At 40.2% G+C, this 23,333-nt stretch overlaps 2 protein-coding genes across 3 annotated transcripts in view; one reads left to right on the top strand and one right to left on the bottom strand.

Annotated features, from left to right (window-relative positions):
- The window catches only part of LOC110450129 (PHD finger protein 21A-like), a 36,193-nt gene extending 17,537 nt beyond the window's left edge, over positions 1 to 18,656 (top strand). The window contains exons 4-15 of one of the 2 annotated variants that reach the window (XM_021497407.1): positions 73 to 192; positions 3,104 to 3,343; positions 3,905 to 4,030; positions 6,301 to 6,352; positions 7,204 to 7,280; positions 7,561 to 7,618; positions 8,204 to 8,313; positions 12,791 to 12,852; positions 13,443 to 13,527; positions 14,312 to 14,384; positions 16,464 to 16,567; positions 17,135 to 18,656. In XM_021497407.1, the coding sequence (XP_021353082.1) occupies positions 73 to 192; positions 3,104 to 3,343; positions 3,905 to 4,030; positions 6,301 to 6,352; positions 7,204 to 7,280; positions 7,561 to 7,618; positions 8,204 to 8,313; positions 12,791 to 12,852; positions 13,443 to 13,527; positions 14,312 to 14,384; positions 16,464 to 16,567; positions 17,135 to 17,236 (1,209 nt within the window). In that variant the 3' untranslated portion in view covers positions 17,237 to 18,656. The remainder of the gene's footprint in view (positions 1 to 72; positions 193 to 3,103; positions 3,344 to 3,904; positions 4,031 to 6,300; positions 6,353 to 7,203; positions 7,281 to 7,560; positions 7,619 to 8,203; positions 8,314 to 12,790; positions 12,853 to 13,442; positions 13,528 to 14,311; positions 14,385 to 16,463; positions 16,568 to 17,134) is intronic. The other variant, XM_021497408.1, reaches the window with a different exon arrangement.
- LOC110450152 lies at positions 18,340 to 23,283 on the bottom strand. The gene is made up of 3 exons (XM_021497436.1): positions 21,487 to 23,283; positions 21,175 to 21,215; positions 18,340 to 18,369 (listed from the first exon to the last, which is right to left on the bottom strand). Exons 1-3 carry the CDS (start codon positions 22,508 to 22,510, stop codon positions 18,340 to 18,342), a joined length of 1,095 nt encoding a protein of 364 aa, XP_021353111.1. The 5' UTR covers positions 22,511 to 23,283.
- Positions 23,284 to 23,333: the final 50 nt, after the last annotated feature.

The following is a 23,333-nucleotide window of genomic DNA, read 5'->3' as shown; positions in this document are numbered from 1 at the left end:
CAGAGTTATATAATTCATCAATACATCTCACAGCTACAACATCAATAAGAAGAATTTTTTTTCTGATTACAGAAAGTAATTGTCCAAAATCTGAGAAAGGAAATTGTCACAAGACAGCAATCCACACCAGCTCCTCCTGTATCTAAACCTGAAGTTCAGCCAAGTGTGCCTACACGACTACAGCCAATACAGGTAATTAATCCCTCCTCAACCAGTTACTACCCTGTCTCCTACAGCCAATACAGGTAATTAATCCCTCCTCAAGCAGTTACTGCCCTCTCTCCTACAGCCAATACAGGTAATTAATCCGTCCTCAACCAGTTACTACCCTGTCTCCTATAGCCAATACAGGTAATTAATCCCTCCTCAACCAGTTACTGTCCTGTCTCCTACAGCCAGTACAGGTAATTAATCCCTCCTCAACCGGTTACTGCCCTGTCTCCTACAGCCAATACAGGTAATTAATCCGTCCTCAACCAGTTACTACCCTGTCTCCTACAGCCAATACAGATAATTAATCCCTCCTCAAGCAGTTACTGCGCTCTCTCCTACAGCCAATACAGGTAATTAATCCGTCCTCAACCAGTTACTACCCTGTCTCCTACAGCCGATGCAGGTAATTAATCCCTCCTGAACCACTCCTCAACCAGTTACTGCCCTCTCTCCTACAGCAAGGACAGGTAATTAATCCCTCCTCAACCAGTTCCTGCCCTGTCTCCTACAGCCAGTACAGGTAATTAATCCCTCCTCAACCAGTTACTATCCTGTCTCCTACAGCCAATACAGGTAATTAATCCCTCCTCAAGCAGTTACTGCGCTCTCTCCTACAGCCAATACAGGTAATTAATCCCTCCTCAAGCAGTTACTGCCCTCTCTCCTACAGCCAATACAGGTAATTAATCCCTCCGCAACCAGTTACTCCCCTGTCTCCTACAGCCAATACAGGTAATTAATCCGTCCTCAACCAGTTACTACCCTGTCTCCTATAGCCAATACAGGTAATTAATCCCTCCTCAAGCAGTTACTGCGCTCTCTCCTACAGCCAATACAGGTAATTAATCCGTCCTCAACCAGTTACTACCCTGTCTCCTACAGCCGATGCAGGTAATTAATCCCTCCTGAACCAGTTACTGCCCTGTCGCCTTCCATGTCTCCTACAGCAAGTACAGGTAATTAACCCCTCCTCAACCAGTTACCGCCCTGTCTCCTACAGCAAGTACAGGTAATTAATTCCTCCTCAACCAGTTACTGCCCTGTCTCCTACAGCAAGTACAGGTAATTAATCCCTCCTCAACCAGTTACTTCCCTGTCTCCTATAGCCAGTACAGGTAACTAATCCCTCCTCAACCAGTTACTGCCCTGTCTCCTTCAGCAAGTACAGGTAATTAATTCCTCCTCAACCAGTTACTGCCCTGTCTCCTACAGCCAATACAGGTAATTTATCCCTCCTCAACCAGTTACTGCCCTCTCTCCTACAGCCAGTACAGGTAACTAATCCCTACTCAACCAGTTACTGCCCTGTCTCCTACAGCCGATGCAGGTAATTAATCCCTCCTGAACCAGTTACTGCCCTGTCTCCGACAGCCAGTACAGGTAATTAATCCCTCCTCAAATTCAACCAGTTACTGCCCTCTCTCCTACAGCCGATACAGGTAATTAATTCCTCCTCAACCAGTTACTGCCCTCTCTCCCTCAGCCAGTACAGGTAATTAATCCCTCCTCAAATTCAACCAGTTACTGCCCTCTCTCCTACAGTCGATGCAGGTAATTAATCCCTCCTGAACCAGTTACTGCCCTGTCTCCTACAGCCTGTACAGGTAATTAATCCCTCCTCAACAAGTTACTGCCCTGTCTCCTACAGCCAGTACAGATAACTCATCCCTCCTCAACCAGTTACTGCCCTGTCTACTTCAGCAAGTACAGGTAATTAATTCCTCCTCAAACAGTTACTGCCCTGTCTCCTACAGCCAATACAGGAAATTTATCCCTCCTCAACCAGTTACTGCCCTGTCTACTACAGCCAGTACAGGTAATTAATTCCTCCTCAACCAGCTACTGCCCTGTCTCCTACAGCCAATACAGGGAATTTATCCCTCCTCAACCAGTTACTGCCCTCTCGCCTACAGCCGATGCAGGTAATTAATCCCTCCTCAACCAGTTACTGTCCTGTCTCCTACAGCCAGTACAGGTAATTAATACCTCCTCAACCAGTTACTGCCCTGTCTCTTACAGCAAGTACAGGTAACTAATCCCTCCTCAACCAGTTCCTGCCCTGTCTCCTACAGCCAGTACAGGTAACTAATCTCTCCTCAACCAGTTACTGCCCTGTCTCCTTCAGCAAGTACAGGTAATTAATTCCTCCTCAACCAGTTACTGCCCTGTCTCCTATAGCCAGTACAGGTAATTAATCCCTCCTCAACCAGTTACTGCACTGTCTCTTACAGTAAGTACAGGTAACTAATCCCTCCTCAACCAGTTACAGCCCTGTCTCCTACAGCCAGTACAGGTAACTAATCCCTACTCAACCAGTTACTGCCCTGTCTCCTACAGCCAATCCAGGTAATTTATCCCTCCTCAACCAGTTACTGCCCTCTCTCTTACAGCCGATGCAGGTAATTAATCCCTCCTCAACCAGTTACTGCCCTCTCTCCTACAGCCGATGCAGGTAATTAATCCCTCCTGAACCAGTTACTGCCCTGTCTCCTACAGCCAGTACAGGTAATTAATCCCTCCTCAAATGCAACCAGTTACTGCCCTCTCTCCTACAGCCGATGCAGGTAATTAATCCCTCCTCAACCAGTTACTGCCCTGTCTCCTACAGCAAGTACATGTACAGGTAATTAATCCCTCCTCAACCAGTTACTGTCCTGTCTCTTACAGCCTATACATCAGATACATGTACTCCCTCCTCCAACTAGTCAATGTCCTGTCCCTATACAGCAGATACAGGTACTCCCTCCTCAAACTGATCAATCCCCTACAACTGATACAGGTAATCCCCCTTTAACCATATCACATGCCATCAGATAACAAACATTTATTTAAAAACCTTTTGTTCAAATTGTTGACTTTGTTCAAGAACTGTTGATAATGTGTTTTGCAGCCGAAGCCCACCAATGTACCGGTCAGTTCAGTCACCGTACCTGTCACCGTAGCAACAAATCTGGTAAAGAGAGAGGAAGTCTGTCCAGTGAAGCGGGAAGATGTGTGTCAAGTCAAGCTTGAGGGAGGCAGTGCCACGCCCACTCCATCTGCCAATCAGAACTCGCTATCTCCTAGATCAACCTCTCCACCAATACGAGTACCTCAGTATCCACTACACCGACCTTCTATTCTTCCTCAGGTAATAGTATAACCAAAATATCAAAGTTTTACTTTCTACACAAACAATGTACGTATTAAACGTGTCGCAATGTAACAAGACCGACTGGTCCCTTTGTCAAGCTTTCACAAAATTCGATACGTTATACGTAGATCAAAGTAAAACTTTGAAATTAAATATTTCCAAACTGATGAATCTTATTGAGGATACTAGTATAACCTCTTAATTAAACAAACTAAGTATCAAGATAATAACACAAACCATCTATTTTTGTGAGTGATTTGTGTGTTAATTTTATTACTCCACGGTAAATCCGTTGTGAGTGATTTGTGTGTTAATTTTATTACTCCAGGGTAAACCTGTTGTGAGTGATTTGTGTGATTATTTTACTACTCCAGGGTAAACCCGTTGTGAGTGATTTGTGTGTTAATTTTATTACTCCAGGGTAAACCCGTTGTGAGTGATTTGTGTGTTAATTTCATTACTCCATGGTAAACCCGTTGTGAGTGATTTGTGTGTTAATTTTATTACTCCAGAGTAAACCTGTTGTGAGTGATTTGTGTGTTAATTTTATAACTCCAGGGTAAACCCGTTGGCACAAAAGGCATGTCCTACACCTCCTCACTTGCCCGGCGGCCGTCAGACTCGGACCTACGTGACATTCGTAAAACTGTGGAGAGGAAACAGATCTCACCAGAAGAGAAAGAGGTATAATTAATGCTTATTGACATACATTATACATGTGTTCGAGGGTTAGCCCTTTTTCTTGAAGACTGAGTGCACTGGGTGCACTTGGTGTAAGTTGGTTTTCCTAATATTTGTTTTGATGAGAATTTGGAACTTTTATTTCAGAGAGCTAGTTGAAGGATAATCTTTATGTCAGTAGTCAAGATATCTAGCTTGTGAAAGCAACATCCCAAGTATTTATTATGGAACAGAATAGATCTGTAGGATACTTAAAATGTCTTATCTGTTTATATACTACTCACATTTTGCTATTATAAGGATCACTTATATTTTGAAAATAAAAATAAAAATGTTCGAAAGGATGTTATATTTTCCTTTCGTACTGTTTTGGGCGAATATGCCCGTCCTGTGTGGGTGTGTTCAGTCAACCCTAAAAGCATGTGCACGCTTTTCCATGTGTACACCCCTTTCAAAAGCTAAGCTAGGCTAAGTAAGGTGTTGTTCAAATTGTTAAGGAAATCAATTTGATGAATATTCTTTGCTAGTTTTTGTTTTAATATGGCACAAAGACGAACCAGACAATGGTTAAATGACAGTGAAAGGAGTAGGGACAGCTTTACGAAATAACCTCCTAAATGCTTCTGGTACCTGGATAGCCACTCAGACAGTTAGGAACCGTCTTCATGATGCTGGTTAGTTCCTTTAACTACCCGCCATATTAGTGACCGATTAGATTGGACCCAAGCTCACAGTGCTTGGATTCTTCAGGAATGGGAACCGGTTCTTTTTACTGAAGAGTCCAGAGAGTATGGAGACAACCTGGGGAGTGGTTCCAGGCAGGTAACGTTGTGGAACATGACCGATATGGCGGAGGTTCAGTGATGGTGTGGGGAAGCATAAGCCTTAGTGGGAAAACTTACCTCCATGTCTTCCATAATGGCACCGTTATGGCCGGATTTACCACGTTGAAATCCTTGATGTCTATGTCAGACCCTGCGCTGGCGCTATCGGCCCTGACTTTATTCTTATGGAAGATTATTCTAGGCCACATAGAGGAAGTGTGACTTAGCAGTATCTACAGCAAGAGACTATTCAACGAATGGATTGGCCAGCCCACTCAACAGATCTGAATCCCATCGAGCATGTGTGGGACATACTGCAGACAGCTCTCTTTGCCAGAAATGTTCAGCCAAGAACGCTCAAGGAGCTGGGAACAGCTTTGGTAGCTGAGTGGAGCGCTATCCCACAAAACCAGATACGCGATCTCATTCGGGGCATGCGCAGACGTTGTGAAGCTGTAATTGATGCTCATGGGCGTCACACTCGATACTAAAACAGTTTCTGTTTATTATGGATGAGTTTTGTTCAATTTAAGTTTTTTAGTGAATACCTCATTGTTACCAATTTTAAGGGTAACCCTTTTCCTGTGGCTCATTTTACGACTGTTTTTACAATTTTGGAATTTTTGAATTAAAAGAACACCACATTTTTCAAAAATAATCTCAATATAAACCAAATAAAATATTTATTTTTCTCATATGCCCAAAGATAAAAGTGATCCTTAGCAAAATGTGAGTAGTATATATATATATATATATATCGCAGTGGAGGTATGGCAAGGTCCTCGAAAATACTGACATCAACACAAAATATTTCTGTATTAAAAGCAGTTATGGAAAGAAATGTTCTTATTTATGTATCTATCATTCAAATAATGTTCTGATTAGATGGTTTCTAAGAGTCCAAATTACTATTTGGTTTAGGACTTGAAGAGATTCACAAGTCCTTGCTGGAATCTACTTGTCTGACTGTAGCTAGTGTGTCGGCGATAGATATTGACATATTTTGTAAATTCCAGCTTAAATCTGTATACTGATGTTAGTTTTACATCATTATTGGCAGTTAACAATATAAAACATCATTTAAGTGACAAGCTTCACTGGTATAGTATTGTATAGACATATTACAGCAGTATAATGTTGTCCTCAAACTGAAAATATTAATATTGAATGATCTACATATCATGCAACTGCAATTGAGCCTGCCTGATCCAGCTACCACTAATTGTTCTACTTTCTGGGTAACCAGCAAGTGTTTTAGGTGACGGACAACAATTTCACATAAATCTAGCTGTCATAATGCAGCCCCTTTCATCCAGTCACATAAATCCAGCTGTGTCACATTGCAGCCCCTTTTTGTTTGATTACATCTCAAATCCGAGGGAAGTGATCTGATTGTTTATTGGTCCAATATTTCAATATTGTAATCTGTATCATTATTTTAATTTCCAGAAACTGGCTTACATGGCTGTCTTAGAATTAGTGACTCAGGAGACTTTAAAAGGTTTGTTGACAGTATGAAAGTTTTATGAATGAAGGGCTGATGCAAATGTTAATACAATGCTATTTAGAAAGAAAAACGGTTAAATTTTGTATTGTTAAAAATATGTTCTGTCAATTTTTAAAAGTCATGGTGATCTTTTAAATATGTCTTTATTTACTGGTAGTATTTACAAAGTTATGTATCCTGTCTTTGAATAAATTGTATACAGCGAAATATTTGTCACAGATTGAATTTTGACTTTTTCTTTCTCAATAATGATAGTGAATTTATCAAGACAGTAGATGTTAATACAAGACTTACTATACATATAGTGTTTTCAATGTGAAAATCTGAAGATTTATTAAATATGGATTTTACTGGCTTAGGTAATACTGTGAGAAACAAGTAAAGGGAAATAACTTTTCATAGTTTTATCCCGATCTTCAGGCCCATCTTAAACAAGCACTGCTGAAGTTTGAATCAGTATCGGCATTTGTTCTTTTGTAAAAAGATTTTTCAAAAGTTTTTCACCTATTTTCTCTACAGATTTGTGAGAGCTGATATATAAGCAGAAACACATAATTCATTTCATTTGTCCGTATCCAAAGGTAACATAACAAAGTCTGTATTGACTGATAACTTAGGTGGCTGAATAAACAAACTTTGAATAATGACAGTAGTTGGTATCTAATGAAAGAACCCTGATAACTTATAGTCTGATGAGTTTTAAGTATTCAGAAAACAGCTCTAGTGTGGATATTAGACCCTTGGGTAAAGAATTGTTTTGACCCCTAATTCTGTAGGATAGAATTTCCACATCCGTGATGCCTATATTGATTTACTTCATTTATATTTAATGTTGATGTTGACAGAAATGCAGAGCAGAAAACATGAACGGAAAAGGAGAACAACTGCCAACCCTATGTACAATTTTGAACCAGAAATTCATGTAAGTTATTTTGATATGCAAGTTGAAATGACAAAATTTTCTTGTAAATTTGTGCTATCTAAGACATGACTGTGCTTATGTTGGTCAAAAGTAAAATTGAGAAATAGACATAATTTCTTGATAGAATTAAAAAAAAAATTCATGTGTGGCCAAAAGGCTGCTTCACAGATCTGAGATTGTGAAATAGGGAACTGGTATTTGTCATTTATTGCAAAATCAGCATAGTTCAATATCACAAACCGAAAAATAGTGAAAAGTAGAATGGTGAATCTCATTTCAGCGAAGAAGACCAACATCTCTGGTTTTAAACAGCTTACCAGGAATGAAGCGACCACGAGGTAAGTACAATCAATAAACCCCATCATAGGTGTCGGTTAAGTTTAAACATATTTTTTGGTAGTACACATCTTCCTTTTATACATTATTTAGTAACACCAAATTTTTGATACAAATAATTTTCTGTCTGGGACTGATTAAACTTCGGTGGAGTGTCAGGTTATGATATTTCAGTGAGATAGCTCTTTAATGGCCCCTATCTTGTGTGGAAGCTATCTTCTTAGATTTCCATCTGTTGCAAGAAATCAAAACTCTAAAACTCTAAATAAATGAAAAATCATGATTCACATCAAAGTGTCTAGCTGTTGAATACAAAAATCTGTGTACAATTTACCCTAGACAAAGAAGTTTAAACTCGATGGTTTATTTAGTAGCCTGCCGGTATCGACGTGATCATACTGGCAAATTATTAGGTGCCTATTGTATAGATCAAAAATGACCTTCAACATTCGGTTAAAAGGTCGTAGGTTGTTGAGCTCCATGATTTATTTTTTTCGTGTAAATATATGGTCTGTTAAACTATGCAACCAACAACTCTATGTTTTATACAGAGTGTGTACTAGTCATTGATGCCCCTTTGTTTACAGGCCGACCACCCAAGCATGCTAGGTCGCCGAGCAACAGCCATCCCGGTACACCTGACAGCAATGACAGCGGAGGTGGCTTCAGGAACGTCATGTTCAAAAATGGGTTTGAGGTCAGTGTCTGATAACATGCTTCACATAGTTTGTTAGTAACAATATTGGTGGACTTGGATAAGGGATAGCAGCTCCCGTTATATAGAGTAAATGAATGTGTGTGTTGTGTACTCGAGGACGTACATGATGACCTATGTGATTGTGTGGTCTCTAAGGTTAGCTCCCGTTATATAGAGTTAAGGATTGTGTGTGTTGTGTACACCAGGACGTACATGATGACCTATGTGATTGTGTGGTCTCTAAGGCTAGCTCCCGTTATATAGAGTAAAGGATTGTGTGTGTTGTGTACTCGAGGACGTACATGATGACCTTTGTGATTGTGTGGTCTCTAAGGCTAGCTCCCGTTATGTAGAGTAAAGGATTGTGTGTGTTGTGTACTCGAGGACGTACATGATGACCTTTGTGATTGTGTGGTCTCTAAGGCTAGCTCCCGTTATGTAGAGTAAAGGATTGTGTGTGTTGTGTACTCGAGGACGTACATGATGACCTTTGTGATTGTGTGGTCTCTAAGGCTAGCTCCCGTTATGTAGAGTAAAGGATTGTGTGTGTTGTGTACTCGAGGACGTACATGATGACCTTTGTGATTGTGTGGTCTCTAAGGCTAGCTCCCGTTATGTAGAGTAAAGGATTGTGTGTGTTGTGTACTCGAGGACGTACATGATGACCTTTGTGATTGTGTGGTCTCTAAGGCTAGCTCCCGTTATGTAGAGTAAAGGATTGTGTGTGTTGTGTACTCGAGGACGTACATGATGACCTTTGTGATTGTGTGGTCTCTAAGGCTAGCTCCCGTTATGTAGAGTAAAGGATTGTGTGTGTTGTGTACTCGAGGACGTACATGATGACCTTTGTGATTGTGTGGTCTCTAAGGCTAGCTCCCGTTATGTAGAGTAAAGGATTGTGTGTGTTGTGTACTCGAGGACGTACATGATGACCTTTGTGATTGTGTGGTCTCTAAGGCTAGCTCCCGTTATGTAGAGTAAAGGATTGTGTGTGTTGTGTACTCGAGGACGTACATGATGACCTTTGTGATTGTGTGGTCTCTAAGGCTAGCTCCCGTTATGTAGAGTAAAGGATTGTGTGTGTTGTGTACTCGAGGACGTACATGATGACCTTTGTGATTGTGTGGTCTCTAAGGCTAGCTCCCGTTATGTAGAGTAAAGGATTGTGTGTGTTGTGTACTCGAGGACGTACATGATGACCTTTGTGATTGTGTGGTCTCTAAGGCTAGCTCCCGTTATGTAGAGTAAAGGATTGTGTGTGTTGTGTACTCGAGGACGTACATGATGACCTTTGTGATTGTGTGGTCTCTAAGGCTAGCTCCCGTTATGTAGAGTAAAGGATTGTGTGTGTTGTGTACTCGAGGACGTACATGATGACCTTTGTGATTGTGTGGTCTCTAAGGCTAGCTCCCGTTATGTAGAGTAAAGGATTGTGTGTGTTGTGTACTCGAGGACGTACATGATGACCTTTGTGATTGTGTGGTCTCTAAGGCTAGCTCCCGTTATGTAGAGTAAAGGATTGTGTGTGTTGTGTACTCGAGGACGTACATGATGACCTTTGTGATTGTGTGGTCTCTAAGGCTAGCTCCCGTTATGTAGAGTAAAGGATTGTGTGTGTTGTGTACTCGAGGACGTACATGATGACCTTTGTGATTGTGTGGTCTCTAAGGCTAGCTCCCGTTATGTAGAGTAAAGGATTGTGTGTGTTGTGTACTCGAGGACGTACATGATGACCTTTGTGATTGTGTGGTCTCTAAGGCTAGCTCCCGTTATGTAGAGTAAAGGATTGTGTGTGTTGTGTACTCGAGGACGTACATGATGACCTTTGTGATTGTGTGGTCTCTAAGGCTAGCTCCCGTTATGTAGAGTAAAGGATTGTGTGTGTTGTGTACTCGAGGACGTACATGATGACCTTTGTGATTGTGTGGTCTCTAAGGCTAGCTCCCGTTATGTAGAGTAAAGGATTGTGTGTGTTGTGTACTCGAGGACGTACATGATGACCTTTGTGATTGTGTGGTCTCTAAGGCTAGCTCCCGTTATGTAGAGTAAAGGATTGTGTGTGTTGTGTACTCGAGGACGTACATGATGACCTTTGTGATTGTGTGGTCTCTAAGGCTAGCTCCCGTTATGTAGAGTAAAGGATTGTGTGTGTTGTGTACTCGAGGACGTACATGATGACCTTTGTGATTGTGTGGTCTCTAAGGCTAGCTCCCGTTATGTAGAGTAAAGGATTGTGTGTGTTGTGTACTCGAGGACGTACATGATGACCTTTGTGATTGTGTGGTCTCTAAGGCTAGCTCCCGTTATGTAGAGTAAATGATTGTGTGTGTTGTGTACTCGAGGACGTACATGATGACCTTTGTGATTGTGTGGTCTCTAAGGCTAGCTCCCGTTATGTAGAGTAAATGATTGTGTGTGTTGTGTACTCGAGGACGTACATGATGACCTTTGTGATTGTGTGGTCTCTAAGGCTAGCTCCCGTTATGTAGAGTAAATGATTGTGTGTGTTGTGTACTCGAGGACGTACATGATGACCTTTGTGATTGTGTGGTCTCTAAGGCTAGCTCCCGTTATGTAGAGTAAATGATTGTGTGTGTTGTGTACTCGAGGACGTACATGATGACCTTTGTGATTGTGTGGTCTCTAAGGCTAGCTCCCGTTATGTAGAGTAAATGATTGTGTGTGTTGTGTACTCGAGGACGTACATGATGACCTTTGTGATTGTGTGGTCTCTAAGGCTAGCTCCCGTTATGTAGAGTAAATGATTGTGTGTGTTGTGTACTCGAGGACGTACATGATGACCTTTGTGATTGTGTGGTCTCTAAGGCTAGCTCCCGTTATGTAGAGTAAATGATTGTGTGTGTTGTGTACTCGAGGACGTACATGATGACCTTTGTGATTGTGTGGTCTCTAAGGCTAGCTCCCGTTATGTAGAGTAAAGGATTGTGTGTGTTGTGTACTCGAGGACGTACATGATGACCTTTGTGATTGTGTGGTCTCTAAGGCTAGCTCCCGTTATGTAGAGTAAATGATTGTGTGTGTTGTGTACACCAGGACGTACATGATGACCTTTGTGATTGTGTGGTCTCTAAGGCTAGCTCCCGTTATGTAGAGTAAAGGATTGTGTGTGTTGTGTACTCGAGGACGTACATGATGACCTTTGTGATTGTGTGGTCTCTAAGGCTAGCTCCCGTTATGTAGAGTAAAGGATTGTGTGTGTTGTGTACTCGAGGACGTACATGATGACCTTTGTGATTGTGTGGTCTCTAAGGCTAGCTCCCGTTATGTAGAGTAAAGGATTGTGTGTGTTGTGTACTCGAGGACGTACATGATGACCTTTGTGATTGTGTGGTCTCTAAGGCTAGCTCCCGTTATGTAGAGTAAAGGATTGTGTGTGTTGTGTACTCGAGGACGTACATGATGACCTTTGTGATTGTGTGGTCTCTAAGGCTAGCTCCCGTTATGTAGAGTAAAGGATTGTGTGTGTTGTGTACTCGAGGACGTACATGATGACCTTTGTGATTGTGTGGTCTCTAAGGCTAGCTCCCGTTATGTAGAGTAAAGGATTGTGTGTGTTGTGTACTCGAGGACGTACATGATGACCTTTGTGATTGTGTGGTCTCTAAGGCTAGCTCCCGTTATGTAGAGTAAAGGATTGTGTGTGTTGTGTACTCGAGGACGTACATGATGACCTTTGTGATTGTGTGGTCTCTAAGGCTAGCTCCCGTTATGTAGAGTAAAGGATTGTGTGTGTTGTGTACTCGAGGACGTACATGATGACCTTTGTGATTGTGTGGTCTCTAAGGCTAGCTCCCGTTATGTAGAGTAAAGGATTGTGTGTGTTGTGTACACCAGGACGTACATGATGACCTTTGTGATTGTGTGGTCTCTAAGGCTAGCTCCTGTTATGTAGAGTAAAGGATTGTGTATGTTGTGTACTGGAGGACATACATGATGACCTTTGTGATTGTGTGGTCTCTAAGGCTAGCTCCCGTTATGTAGAGTAAAGGATTGTGTGTGTTGTGTACACCAGGACATACATGATGACCTTTGTGATTGTGTGGTCTCTAAGGCTAGCTCCTGTTATGTAGAGTAAAGGATTGTGTGTGTTGTCTACTCGAGGACATACATGATGACCTTTGTGTTTGTGTGGTCTCTAAGGCTAGCTCCAGTTATGTAGAGTTAAGGATTGTGTATGTTGTGTACTGGAGGACATAAATGATGACCTTTGTGATTGTGTGGTCTCTCAGGCTAGCTCCCGTTATATAGAGTAAAGGATTGTGTGTGTTTTGTACTCGAGGACGTACATGATGACCTATGTGATTGTGTAGGTTCTAAGGCTAGCTCCCGTTATGTAGAGTTAAGGATTGTGTATGTTGTGTACACCAGGACATACATGATGAACCTATGTGATTGTGTGGTCTCTAAGGCTAGATCCTGTTATGTAGAGTAAAGGATTGTGTATTGTCTGTTCCAGGACGTACATGAAGACTTGTGTGCAGTGTGTGGTCACTCGGGCCAGCTCTTGCTGTGTGATACCACATGATGACCTATGTGATTGTGTGGTCTCGAAGGCTAGCTCCTGTTATGTAGAGTAAAGGTTTGTGTGTGTTGTGTACTCGAGGACGTACATGATGACCTATGTGATTGTGTAGGTTCTAAGGCTAGCTCCCGTTATGTAGAGTTAAGGATTGTGTATGTTGTGTACACCAGGACATACATGATGACCTTTGTGTTTGTGTGGTCTCTAAGGCTAGCTCCGGTTATGTAGAGTAAAGGATTGTGTGTGTTTTGTACTCGAGGACGTACATGATGACCTATGTGATTGTGTAGGTTCTAAGGCTAGCTCCCGTTATGTATAGTAACGAATTGTGTGTGTTGTGTACACCAGGACATACATGATGCCCTTTGTGATTGTGTGGTCTCTAAGGTTAGCTCCTGTTATGTAGAGTAAAGGTTTGTGTGTGTTGTGTACTCGAGGACGTACATGGTGTCCTATGTGATTGTGTGGTCTCTAAGGCTAGCTCCCGTTATGTAGAGTAAAGGATTGTGTATTGTCTATTCCAGGACGTACATGAAGACTTGTGTGCAGTGTGTGGTCACTCGGGCCAGCTCTTGCTGTGTGATACCTGTAGTAAGGTGTATCATCTTCAGTGCCTTGACCCACCTCTCCCCTGTGTCCCTGATGGGCGCTGGAGCTGTCCCAAGTGTCAGGTAAGCTTGACAGGAGTTCACTAAGCTTTCCCAAGTTTGCTGATAGGCTGTGACCATCAATCTGTTTTCCCTTAAGATTTCCTCAGTATTGTTCAAGCTCTGACTGTTGGTTATAAACCCCCTGCAACGAAGTTAGGGGGGGGTATACTGGAATCAACCTGTCTGGATGTCTGTCTGTCTGTTGTCCGAGTAACTGGTCCGTGCAACTCCTCCTCAACTAACAAGTGGATTTCAGTGAAACTTGGCATGAATGATTGGTATTTTATGTAGTTGTGCACCAGCATTTTAATTTGGGATTTCTACCCTTTTTGATGGAGTTATGCCCCTTTGTGCGAAATACTTGTCCGTGCAACTCCTCCTTAACTAACAGGTGGATTTCATTGAAACTTTGCATGAATGATCGGTATCTTTTGTAGTTGTGCACTGGCATTTTAATTTGGGATTATCCCCCATACCACGAGATAAAGTAACAACTAGATAACGAATTGCTTTTACATATGCTAGGGATATTCCTACTAAATGCCTTGAAGTATAACTCTCAAATATACATAGCTTGGTGGAATTTTTAAACATTCGCATATTGGGTGGCTTTGACACCATCTCTGGTTTATTCAACAAATAGACTTTATTTACCATTTGATTTTGGATCTTATAGAGTTGAGCAGTAATACAAATATGTTTGCAGTATATAAAGCAAAAGTAGTAGTGCATAAATTGTTAATGTTTGATTGTCCTAGGTGATAGAGAAGTGTCCAGTTAGATATCTCTGTTTTATTTGTTGTAGGCTTCTGGAAGGTCAAGTGCCTGGACATCAGAAACCCTGGCTATTGTACATTCCTTTATTGCAAACAAAGCTGGTAAGTCACACCGTTGTATCCCTGACCATACACTTGAGTTACCTCCCTTTGTGTAAAAACGCATTTAATTTGTACTGGAGTTACATTCCTTCCTGATATTCATCTATTACATACCTGTACCACTGCCATTCATCTATTACATACCTGTACCACTGCCAAAAACTGTAATGAAGTGTTGGAAGCTGTTTTTAGCACACCATCAGATGATGGTGGGCTATTCAAATTGCCCTTCGTCTGTGGTCAGTCGTCCGTCCGCCGTCCGTCTTTAAACAAGTCTTGTTATCGCTATTTTCTCTCTCAGAAAGTCCTAAAGGGATCTTTTCCAACTTTGATGTGAAGGTTTCCCTTGGTCTCTAGTTGTGCATTTTTAATTTTGAGACTAATCGGATAAACAAAATGGCCGACAGGCAGCCATCTTGGATTTTGACAGTGAATGCTATTTATCGCTATTTCTCCGGAAGGTCCTTAGCAATCTTTCTCAAATTTAATATGTTGGTTTCCTTTGGTCCGTAGTTGTACATGTTCACTTTTGAGACTGATTGGATAAATCAGCTGACAGGCAGCCATCTTTGATTGTGACAGTGATGGTTTGTTATCGCTATTTCTTAGGATTAACTTATAGGATGTTTCTCAAATTGGTATATATGAAGGTGCCCCATAATCTCTAGCTGTGCATGTTAACTTTTGAGACTGATTAGATAAACAAAATGGCCGACAGGTTGCCTACTTTGAATATGACAGTTAATGTTTGTTAGTGCTATTTCTCGGGAATCCTGGATTAATCTTTCTCAAATTGGTTATGTAGGTTCTCCGATCCATTGTCCTTTATTGTGCATGTTTACTTTTGAGACTGATGGGATAAACAAAATGACCGACAGGCAGCCATCTTTGAATTTGACATTGAAGGTTTGTTATCACTATTTCTCAGGATTACCGCTGGAGGGATGCTTCTCAAATATGTACTAGGTTCCCCTTGGTCTGTACTTGTGTGCGTTTTATTTTGAAAGTGATCATAAAGACAAGATGGCTGGAGGGAGAGCTTAATATTTCTTTCTCATATTGCAATGATCGGTTCTATTTCTTTCACAATAAGTACTGTACTAGTAAATATGTGAAACGACACACTCACTTTAAAGGTTGTTTTTTATGCACAGCAGTATTAGATTTAGATCAAAAGTTACCTCAAGGTGCATTCACGGCTCAATCAAACAGATAAGAGATAATAATAGAAAGGGTCAAACTGACAAAGAACTTATAAAGATGGTACAATGGACGGCGCAAATTTTCTGAGATGACAATAGCTTTGATAAATCATTTCAGAAAAGAAAATCAAACCTTGTGGGACTTTTACTAGATACATGTATGATAAAGATGAATCAACAAAATATAATCAACAATGTTTCGAGTGCAAAAGAATTGCGGGGCTAAACCGGGATTCTAAACCCCAGAACTTCAGATTGTTATACTGTCACTGTAACTGGCTGTGCTACCTGGTCAACAGAAGTGTCCTGACCCTACTGTGCTTCAGTCGTATTCAAACAGAAGTTAAGAGGAGGTTTGCCATATAGGAAAAACCACAGTGCATTGGGACAGGAATCATTAAGTTACATCACTTGTGTAATCTTATCAATAAAACGATGTTTATAAAAAATTCACACGGTGTCGATCGTACAAAAGCTAGTCTAATGAGTGCGAGTCTGATCGGAAAGGGGAGAAGAGGTTTGTGAAAACTTAATGTGTAACGGTCAAATGCATGCGTAACGGTCAAATGCATGCGTAACGGCTCAAAATTCATGCGTAACGATACCGTTACGCTTAAAACAGCCTGGGGAGAACACCGACACCCTGTGATAATTACTCACTGTTTAGGTTATTGTACCCATGTATAAAATTCACGACTCATAATGTGTTGGTATCAATCTGAGAACTAATTACTGCAAGTGAAAATCCTTGGGAAATATTTAAATTTAGAGTATGTTTACCGGAAAGTACTTTGTGAATATTGGCTTGGCTATCATCTCCTGTACTATAGAATACGTGAATTAGCGCTAACCTCTTTTCTTCTGATTGTTTTTGCAGCCAAGGAAGAGGAGAGGAAAAAGTTACATAAGAAGAGTATGGAGTTGAACAATGAGGTGGTCTTGCTGGAGTCAAAAACAAAGCAGCTTGGCGAGGCCTTAATGGTAAGTGGTGAGAATAAGGTGTTAGGAGGTCAGGGTTGACATGGGGCCAGAGATGACATTTGATATGTTAAAAATGGTTTGTTAGATGGTCTTGCTTATTTTGAGTGACTTATTTGAATGTACAAAGGTTAATAGCAAATGTTGCTTTGTGAATTCTGTTTTTCGCAAGTTGATCATTCATGTTTTGGGGCATTTTGTGCACTATCTAGGATGGTTATGTAGTTGGTATGTGCAGACTTCAAGATGAAAAGCCAGTGTAGAAAGTCTGTGGAGTCGAATGTTTCAGAGGAAAATATAACAGTTTATATAGTATATGTTTCAAAATGAAAAATCTAATCAGAATTTACGGTCTTTAACACAACCATAGTAAGGGCTTAAGGATGTTAACTTTTAAAAAATCCAAAATATCCAAAATGGCCGCCATCATTTTTGATGGGCTGAAGCATTTTCATTTTCTGAACTAGTTTAGACGAATAAAGGTAGGCTTAGGATGGAGTCCCCACAACTTTTGTTTTTCCCAATACCCATTCCCTTACTGGTTTCATGATATTGTGCTCTTTTTTCTAGCAACAACGACAGAAACGTGAAGAGCTGATGGAGACTAATCGTCACAACCAACAGTCTGTGGAAAATTACAAAAACTTCATCAAAGTCATACAGAGTTCATAGCAGATTGTGTCCTACAGAAGTTAGTGTTGGTCAAATTATACTGACCATGGTACATTGTTATAATGACCAGTAGTCATATGACGGTTTACAGATCTGAGAACAGGTCAAGTTATGGTTTTCACTTCTTGAGGAATCGGGATCAGTCAAGTTATTCTGTCAGTGTCCAGGTCATTCAATATGAATGTTGGTCATGGGTATGATGCTTGGTCACAGCCTAAACAGACCTTTAACAGGCAAACATTGGAAGAGAAACAGCCAGTGTGGTTGAGTACAGCTGGACATTGTCCAATCCATGAGATTATCTCAAAGTGGAATATTGATGTTATTGCTATTGTGAAAACTGACCATTGATGGTCTAAGAATCTGGTGCTTATCCACTATCTCGCTGGTCGGTTGGAAGGCTTCTCGCCTGTCGCCTCGTTTTACAGATCACCTATGACCTTGCCCTGTATGTAGTCTGGCTGGATACTATGGTGCTGACCTTGCCGTGTTGAGATTGGATTCTTATAGATGCTAGTCTCTGTGAAGCTGATGCCACAGCTAATTTGTCAAGTGTATACCTTAGATGTATGTGTATGAGTATTTTACCTACGTGTATGTGACTCTGACCAGGTTCAATGGCGTCACGCGTGGGGCCAATAGTTTGGATTTAATTAGGAATCAAAATATCTCAAACACTCAAAATTGTAATATTTCCTTTGAAAACATATTTATAAGGAAACAATAATGAATTCTATTTATTTATCTGTATGTTGGAGTGTTTAATATAGAGGATTAAAATATTTTTGATTTCACAACTCCATCCACTTACCAGGAGGTTTAGGAGGACATTTTCATGATTTTGGTAGATATTGACCTCCAAGCTTGAGGATGACCTCAAAGCTAGCTGCCTTCTAAAGTGTCTTTATACAACTGGCTGTGTGTGTATGTGTGAGTGTTTGGATTAGGACACATATGATGTTGGTCCACCAACTATAGTACACATGTGCTTAAGATGAACTTCAAAATGATACATTTTGTTTGACAGAACACATTTTTTGAATAGAGAGATTTATAAGTTTATGTAATCTAATTTTAACTGATTGTTTGTAGAAGTTTCTGAACTATCCAGGGTCTCGTTTACACAGGATACACTGTGGAAGCAACAAATCTGTCAACATTACAGAATCAATGAGTATTTTTTTGAGTCAATTTGTAAAGGTGTCTAAAATATATCTACATGTATGTAGATTCAAAAGGTTCAAAAGAAACACAAACCAAATTCTGATTGAACAACTATACTATCATAATAATATCTCTAGGCCCTATTGTATCAAACATTGTTATATGGATGAAACAATCGGGCAAAATTTTAAATTCATAATTAGGTAAATATTAACTACAGTCGAACCTCGTTATCACGAAGTATTTTTTTACAACAATTATGAAACAAGTTATTTCAATGTATATTAATCCTTATGTTGGCCCGGATGTTTGGGCGCAGGCGTCTTAATGTGGGAGGAAACTGAAGTACCAGGAGAGTACCAAAGTGGTCGAGCAGGCGACCCCATACCTTTTCCCGCTCGATCATGGAATCAAACCCCGGCCACCTTTGTGAAAGGCAAGTGTGCTTATCCACTGCGTCACCTGACCACCATGATTTCATAATTACTAGGGGTATTCAGATTGAAGCATAAACATGCTGGAATTCAGAGGTATGAATATTAAATGTTGATCACCAGTCTTTGAATATTTCTATACAGTTGTCTATTTAAGTTGTAAAGCCATCACTGTATAACGGGAGAATTTCAAGATGTTGTAGAACAAACTGGGTTAAAATTGACTAGCATCAATTTCATGTGTACTGGCCAAACCATGAAATACGGTATCAATGAAATGGATAGAAGACATCAAACCAAACCAAACTTAACACCAGAATTAACTGGATTGGACAAATCGATGGTGGATGTGACAATGTCGTGCATTAAAGCTACAGATCTATGTCCCCAATAGTGTAAAGTGTGAAATAATCTTGTGTACAGCAAGGTAGTTTCATGAAAAGATTCATTGAAAAATGTTTTACTGTAATTATTTGTGTATGAGATGTTGTCAGGATCAGCTTTCTGGTTACATGGAGGTAACACGTGTCATTATCTCAATCGTGTTAATTATCATATACAGGTAAAATGCAGTTAAATTGTATGCATACTCTCAAACATCAATTATTCAGAATTGGTGTTATACCATGGTAAAGCTATAGCTATCATACAGTGTAAAATACTTCATGGGGCAATTTTAAAAATGCAATCCATTGACTTCATGAAGAGGAAAACTGATTGTTTTCTGGAGGATTAAAATGTTAATATTTCATTGTTATTAATTATGAAATCTGTAAATGTTTCAGTACAGACCAATTGTTGGACCAGTTGTACCGGAGTAATTTGTTTATGACATAGCGACGGTATACAGTAATTTGGTGTCATTTTCTGACGAGCTTTGGCAAAAACTTTCAAAGCCTGCATTAGCATTTGCAGGTGTTTCAGTTCTTGCCCCTAAAATATTACGAACTGGTAGGTGCACATAAATGAGCAGGACCATGCAGCCTGTTTATTTTTCAAGGTAAAGATATAGCAAACACAGAATTGACCCAACATAAACTTACAATGCTTCTGGCAAGGTGGGAAAGAAACTGGATTGTATTTATGAGTAACTGAGGTACTAGTGTTTAGTGGTGTACTGTCGTCCCATATTGTAGACAACAGGACACCTCTTATATATCATTGTTTTGTTATTGTGTTTATTTATTGCAGTCAGTTGTATGTTTGTTACTCTCAAATGTGAGGAATATTTGGGTTCAGTAGTCTTGAACATAGTATACATGTACCATGGGGGTATGTGATGGTTGGAGACTTGAATATAGTATACATGTACTATGGGGGTATCTGATGGTTGGAGACCTGAATATAGTATACATGTAGCATGGGGTATATGATGGTTAACGTTGGAGACCTGAATATAGTATACATGTACCTTGGGGGTATGTGATGGTTGGAGACCTGAATATAGGATACATGTACCATGGGGGTATGTGATGGTTGGAGTCCTGAATATAGTATACATGTACTATGGGGGTATGTGATGGTTGGAGCCCTGAATATAGTATACATGTACTATGCGGGTATGTGATGGTTGGAGACCTGAATATAGGATACATGTACCATGGGGGTATGTGATGGTTGGAGTCCTGAATATAGTATACATGTACTATGGGGGTATCTGATGGTTGGAGACCTGAATATAGTATACATGTTCCATGGGGGTATGTGATGGTTGGAGACCTGAATACAGTATACATGTACCATGGGGGTATGTGATTGTTGGAGACCTGAATATAGTATACATGGACCATGGGGGGATGTGATGGTTGGAGACCTGAATATAGTATATATGTACCATGGGGGTATGTGATGGTTGGAGACTTGAATATAGTATACATGTACTATGGGGGTATCTGATGGTTGGAGACCTGAATATAGTATACATGGGCCATGAGTGTATGTGATGGTTGGAGCCCTGAATATAGTATACATGGACCATGGGTGTATGAGATGGTTGGAGACCTGAATATAGTATACATGGACCATGGGTGTATTTGATGGTTGGAGACATGAATATAGTATACATGTACCATGGGGTATATGATGGTTAACGTTGGAGACCTGAACATAGTATACATGTACCATGGGTGTATGTGATGGTTGCAATAGTGACCGGTTTGTTTCAAGTATATGTAGCTACATTTGTACATGTAACTACATGAAACTAAATTTTGTATAATATGCTAGTCAATATAGTATACATGTACTATGGGGGTATGTGATGGTTGGAGACCTGAATATAGGATACATGTACCATGGGGGTATGTGATGGTTGGAGTCCTGAATATAGTATACATGTACCATGGGGGTATGAGATTGTTGGAGACCTGAATATAGTATACATGTACGATGGGGGTATGTGATGGTTGGAGACCTGAATATAGGATACATGTACCATGGGGGTATGTGATGGTTGGTGACCTGAATATAGTATACATGTACCATGGGGTATATGATGGTTAACGTTGGAGACCTGAATATAGTATACATGTACAATGGGTGTATGTGATGGTTGCAATAGTGACCGGTTTGTTTCAAGTATATGTAGCTACATTTGTACATGTAACTACATGAAACTAAATTTTGTATAATATGCTAGTCAATATAGTATACATGTACTATGGGGGTATGTGATGGTTGGAGACCCGAATATAGTATACATGTACCATGGGGGTATGTGATCGTTGGAGACCTGAATATAGTATACATGGACCATAGGTGTATGTGATGGTTGGAGACCTGAATATAGTAAACATGGACCATGGGTGTATGTGATGGTTGGAGCCCTGAATATAGTATACATGGACCATGGGTGTATTTGATGGTTGGAGACATGAATATAGTATACATGTACCATGGGGTATATGATGGTTAACGTTGGAGACCTGAATATAGTATACATGTACCTTGGGGGTATGTGATGGTTGGAGACCTGAATATAGGATACATGTACCATGGGGGTATGTGATGGTTGTAGACCTGAATATAGTATACATGTACCATGGGTGTATGTGATGGTTGGAGACCTGAATATAGTAAACATGGACCATGGGTGTATGTGATGGTTGGAGACCTGAATATAGTAAACATGGACCATGGGTGTATGTGATGGTTGGAGTCCTGAAGATAGTATACATGTACTATGGGGGTATGTGATGGTTGGAGACCTGAATACAGTATACATGTACCATGGGGGTATGTGATTGTTGGAGACCTGAATATAGTATACATGGACCATGGGGGTATGTGATGGTTGGAGACCTGAATACAGTATACATGTACCATGGGGGTATGTGATTGTTGGAGACCTGAATATAGTATACATGTACCATTGGGGTATGTGATGGTTGGAGACCTGAATATAGGATACATGTACCATGGGGGTATGTGATGGTTGGAGACTTGAATATAGTATACATGTACTATGGGGGTATGTGATGGTTGGAGACCTGAATATAGTAAACATGGACCATGGGTGTATGTGATGGTTGGAGACCTGAATATAGTATACATGTACCATGGGGTATATGATGGTTAACGTTGGAGACCTGAATATAGTATACATGTACCATGGGTGTATGTGATGGTTGCAATAGTGACCGGTTTGTTTCAAGTATATGTAGCTACATTTGTACATGTAACTACATGAAACTAAATTTTGTATAATATGCTAGTCAATATAACACGATTTGCACAGCATTGAAAATAAGAAGTTGTATGATTTAGAAGGGGTCTGGAAAAGTGCTTGTATTATTTTTGGGACTTAAAAGGTCCATGTATATTAAATTATTTGAATACAAACTGTCAAACCATGGATTTGATGTTTTGAAGTGCCGATTTTCAAGTCTGTAATTTCAGGTCTGATTTGACATTGCAGATTTTGTATTGTGTTTGGCATCAGTAGCATTACTAATACAGTTGTTTGCTATGTACATATCTTATTGATCTGTTACAAAATTGAAATACCTGGAAGGTTATGCTCTTAAAAATTCCTGATATCATACCCCCTTTCTATCAAAAGAAATGTGTAACTGTCAAGGCCAATAATATAGAGGATTGAAGAAGATACAGTAAATAGTTATACTGTATAACACGAAATGTTCGTGGGTGCTTTCCTTTGTGGTTTGAAGTCATTTAGATTGTTTCGTGGTACAAACGTTCGTTGATGTCCTCTATTAACAATCAGTGCATACGTTATGTCATTCAAATTCGTTGTATTTATTGTTGTGGTTCAATAAAAACCATGAAAGCCAGGAATATTTATACACAACGAAGATTTCATGTTATACAGTATGTTTTATGTTTGTCTGATCAGACTGTTAAAACTATTCTTTGGAGCTACCCTGGTCTTTGAAACACCCATTGCAGTGGCGGATCCAGAGGGTTTTTTTGGGCTTCAGGAAACCCCCCCCACCCTGAGAATTTTCTTTAAAAATCATATATTTTCACCATTTTCCTCA

The sequence above is a fragment of the Mizuhopecten yessoensis genome, unplaced genomic scaffold, assembly GCF_002113885.1.
Source record: "Mizuhopecten yessoensis strain PY_sf001 unplaced genomic scaffold, ASM211388v2 scaffold4999.3, whole genome shotgun sequence".
Classification (NCBI taxonomy): domain Eukaryota; kingdom Metazoa; phylum Mollusca; class Bivalvia; order Pectinida; family Pectinidae; genus Mizuhopecten; species Mizuhopecten yessoensis.
Note: the sequence above shows the minus strand (reverse complement) of the source record. Positions and strands in the feature narration are given on the sequence as shown.

Bases quoted from the DNA above. Each gene is read 5' to 3' on its own strand.
- LOC110450152 (XM_021497436.1), bottom strand. From the start codon at position 22,510: ATGTACAAATGTAGCTACATATACTTGAAACAAACCGGTCACTATTGC. The intron at 21,216-21,486 runs GTATACTATATT...CCCATCGTACAT, and splicing joins CACATACCCCCATAGTACAT to GTATACTATATTCAGGTCTC. The intron at 18,370-21,174 runs GTACATGTATAC...TTGCTTCCACAG, and splicing joins AACAATCTCATACCCCCATG to TGTATCCTGTGTAAACGAGA.